The following is a 2,736-nucleotide window of genomic DNA, read 5'->3' as shown; positions in this document are numbered from 1 at the left end:
AAACCAAGACAATCTCTTAGGAATTTAAAACCTCCTTTATGGATGAAGGATTATTTTACACATGTTTCATATACTGGTCAGCCTTATTCACTAGGAAATACATGTCTTACAAAGACATTTCTCCTAGTTATGCAGTATATCTATCAAAGTTTTCTATTGAAACTGAGCCTGTAAGTTATGAAGAGGCTATTAAAGATAAAAGGTGGGTTGATGCAATGAAGCTAGAGATACAAGCATTGGAAGAAAATGGTACTTGGGAAGTAGTTAAACTGCCAGCAGGAAAGTGTGCAATTGGATGTAAATGGGTTTTTAAGATCAAATATCAAGCTGATGGGAAGATTGAAATATTCAAGGCTAGGTTGGTAGCAAATGGATACAACCAAACTAAAGGTATTGATTATCAAAAGACATTTTATCCAGTGGTAAAAAATGGTGACTGTTAGAGCTATAGTGGCTTTGGCTGCTGCTAAGCACTGGATCATTCATCAAATGGATGTATTTAATGCTTTCTTACAAGGAGATTTGTTTGATGAAGTATACATGGAATTACCTAAAGGGTTCAAGACGAAGGAAGAAAACATGGCTTGCAAGCTAGTTAAATCTCTTTATGGTCTTAAACAAGCATCTAGACAATGGAATGCAAAATTGCCTAATGCTTTGTGCAGTTCAGGGTATATACAAAGTCACTTGGATTATTCTTTATTCACCAAGAGAAAAGATGATGGAATTGTTATTGTTTTTGTTTATGTGGATGATATTTTGGTGACAGGATATGATGCCAATTTGATATAAGAAACCAAACATGTGTTGCACAGTTATTTCAAGATTAAAGACTTAGGAGAATTGAAATAGTTTTTGGGAATTGAATTTTTGAGATCCAACAAAGGAATAGTTATGAATCAAAGGAAGTATGCTCTAGAAATGATTTCTGAGGTGGGGTTAGCTGCTGCAAAACCAGTAATGACACCACTAGAATGCAACATGAAGTTAAATTGTGTGGAATTTGATGAAGGCAGTGCCATTAATGATGATTTATTTCCAGATATTAACAAATACCAAAGGCTTGTTGGGAAGCTAGTTGTACTTAACTAATACAAGGTCAGATATAGCATTTGCAGTACAATGTTCGAGTCAGTTTATGCAGAAGCCAAAAAGGTCACATTGGGAGGCAGCATTGAGGGTGATTAGATACATCAAAGTTGAACCAAGAAAAGGGTTGTTGATGAGTGCAAATACAAAACCTCAACTTACAGGATTCTGCGATGCAGATTGGGCTGTATGTCCAAATACTAGAAGGTCTGTGACTGGTTTTGTATTGAAGTTTGGTGATTCTTTAATATCTTGGAAGTCTAAGAAGCAAAATACAGTGTCTAGAAGTTCTGATGAAGCAGAATATAGGAGTTTGGCTACCTTGACTGCTGAGATCATTTGGGTAAACAATTTGTTTCATGAATTGGAAGTAAAACTGATAGGACCAGCTACCATTTATTGTGATAGCAAGGCAGCCATACAGATTGCTGCTAATCCTGTATTTCACGAACAGACCAAACATATTGAGATTGATTGCCACTTCATTAGAGAAAAGGTGCAGCGAGGATTAATCAGACCTACATACATACATACATACAAAAGATCAACAAGCAGATGTACTGACCAAGGCACTAGGCAGAATTCAACATGATATCTTAATTAGCAAGCTAGGATTCTTGAACTTGTTCAATACATCCACCTTGAGGAGGAGTATTGGAATTGGTTAATATTATTATTTGATTGTTTAGTTAGTTAATTAAACTATAGCTAATTATTTACTAATAGTTCATTTGTAAATTAGTTAGAAAGTGGTTAGCAATATAAGGTTTTTAGTTAGTTACAGTTTTTAGCTGCATATAAATACTAGTGTAAATGTAATCTGATTAGTTTATTGATCAATAAGAATTGTTTCTAATTCTTTCACGTTCATTGTGTGAGTTCGAATAATAACTAGCCTAGGCTATATCAGTCAATAAGAAGTTTTCAAACTTTTAGTTTTTAGGTTTCTTCTTTGAAACGAATTCGAATCCCCCGGGGATCATGTCACCCATCCCTACAAGTAATAAAATATATAATAAATCCATGAAAAGACATCATTTCAAATAATAAAGTTCTATTAATCAAGATGATTGATAGGTTGATACAAAAATCAAACATTTATTACTTAATAATTTCATTACTTATGATATATTCAGCTTCAGTCTATAGATTAAAATTAGTTGGTAAAGTCGAAGAACTAGCCACATTCATTAATTTTGGATCTTTGTGCTTTTCAATCTCTTGATTCAATTGTTTGAGATCCATCTCTTTAGTCAATTGATTTTCAAATTCTCTGAGCCCTTCGTACAACTTTAAAAGACTTTCCAAATAAGGAGACTCAAAATCTTGTGATTGTATATCATCTTCAACGGATTTTCCTTTCTTCTTATTTTCTTCTTCCTTCTTTTTCATCTTCATATAAAATCGAGGTGCGGTTGGATGGTTGGCCTCAATAAATTGGTGAATAACCAATTCTGCATCAGGCTTCCCAAATACAATTGGTTGACGGTTGATGAAGAGGATGATGATGGCGACCTGAATACCACACAAAATTGAAAGGTCGCTTGCTTTTTTGAACAAAGCTTTTTGCATCTTTAAGATTTTACCACCCTCAGCACGTTTATCTTTTGCAACTGCTGAATCAACATTGGAATTCTTTGATTCCAT

At 34.1% G+C, this 2,736-nt stretch overlaps 1 protein-coding gene across 1 annotated transcript; it reads right to left on the bottom strand.

The window, feature by feature from the left end:
- Nucleotides 1-2,232: 2,232 nt before the first annotated feature.
- Nucleotides 2,233-2,736, bottom strand: LOC101243747 (agamous-like MADS-box protein AGL62). The gene has a single exon (XM_004248384.1). The coding sequence runs from the start codon at nt 2,734-2,736 to the stop codon at nt 2,233-2,235; it is 504 nt and encodes a 167-aa protein (XP_004248432.1).

This window comes from Solanum lycopersicum, chromosome 10 (genome assembly GCF_036512215.1).
Source record: "Solanum lycopersicum chromosome 10, SLM_r2.1".
NCBI classification, from domain to species: domain Eukaryota; kingdom Viridiplantae; phylum Streptophyta; class Magnoliopsida; order Solanales; family Solanaceae; genus Solanum; species Solanum lycopersicum.
The sequence above is the reverse complement of the archived record's forward strand: the minus strand, read 5'-3'. Positions and strand labels throughout refer to the sequence as shown.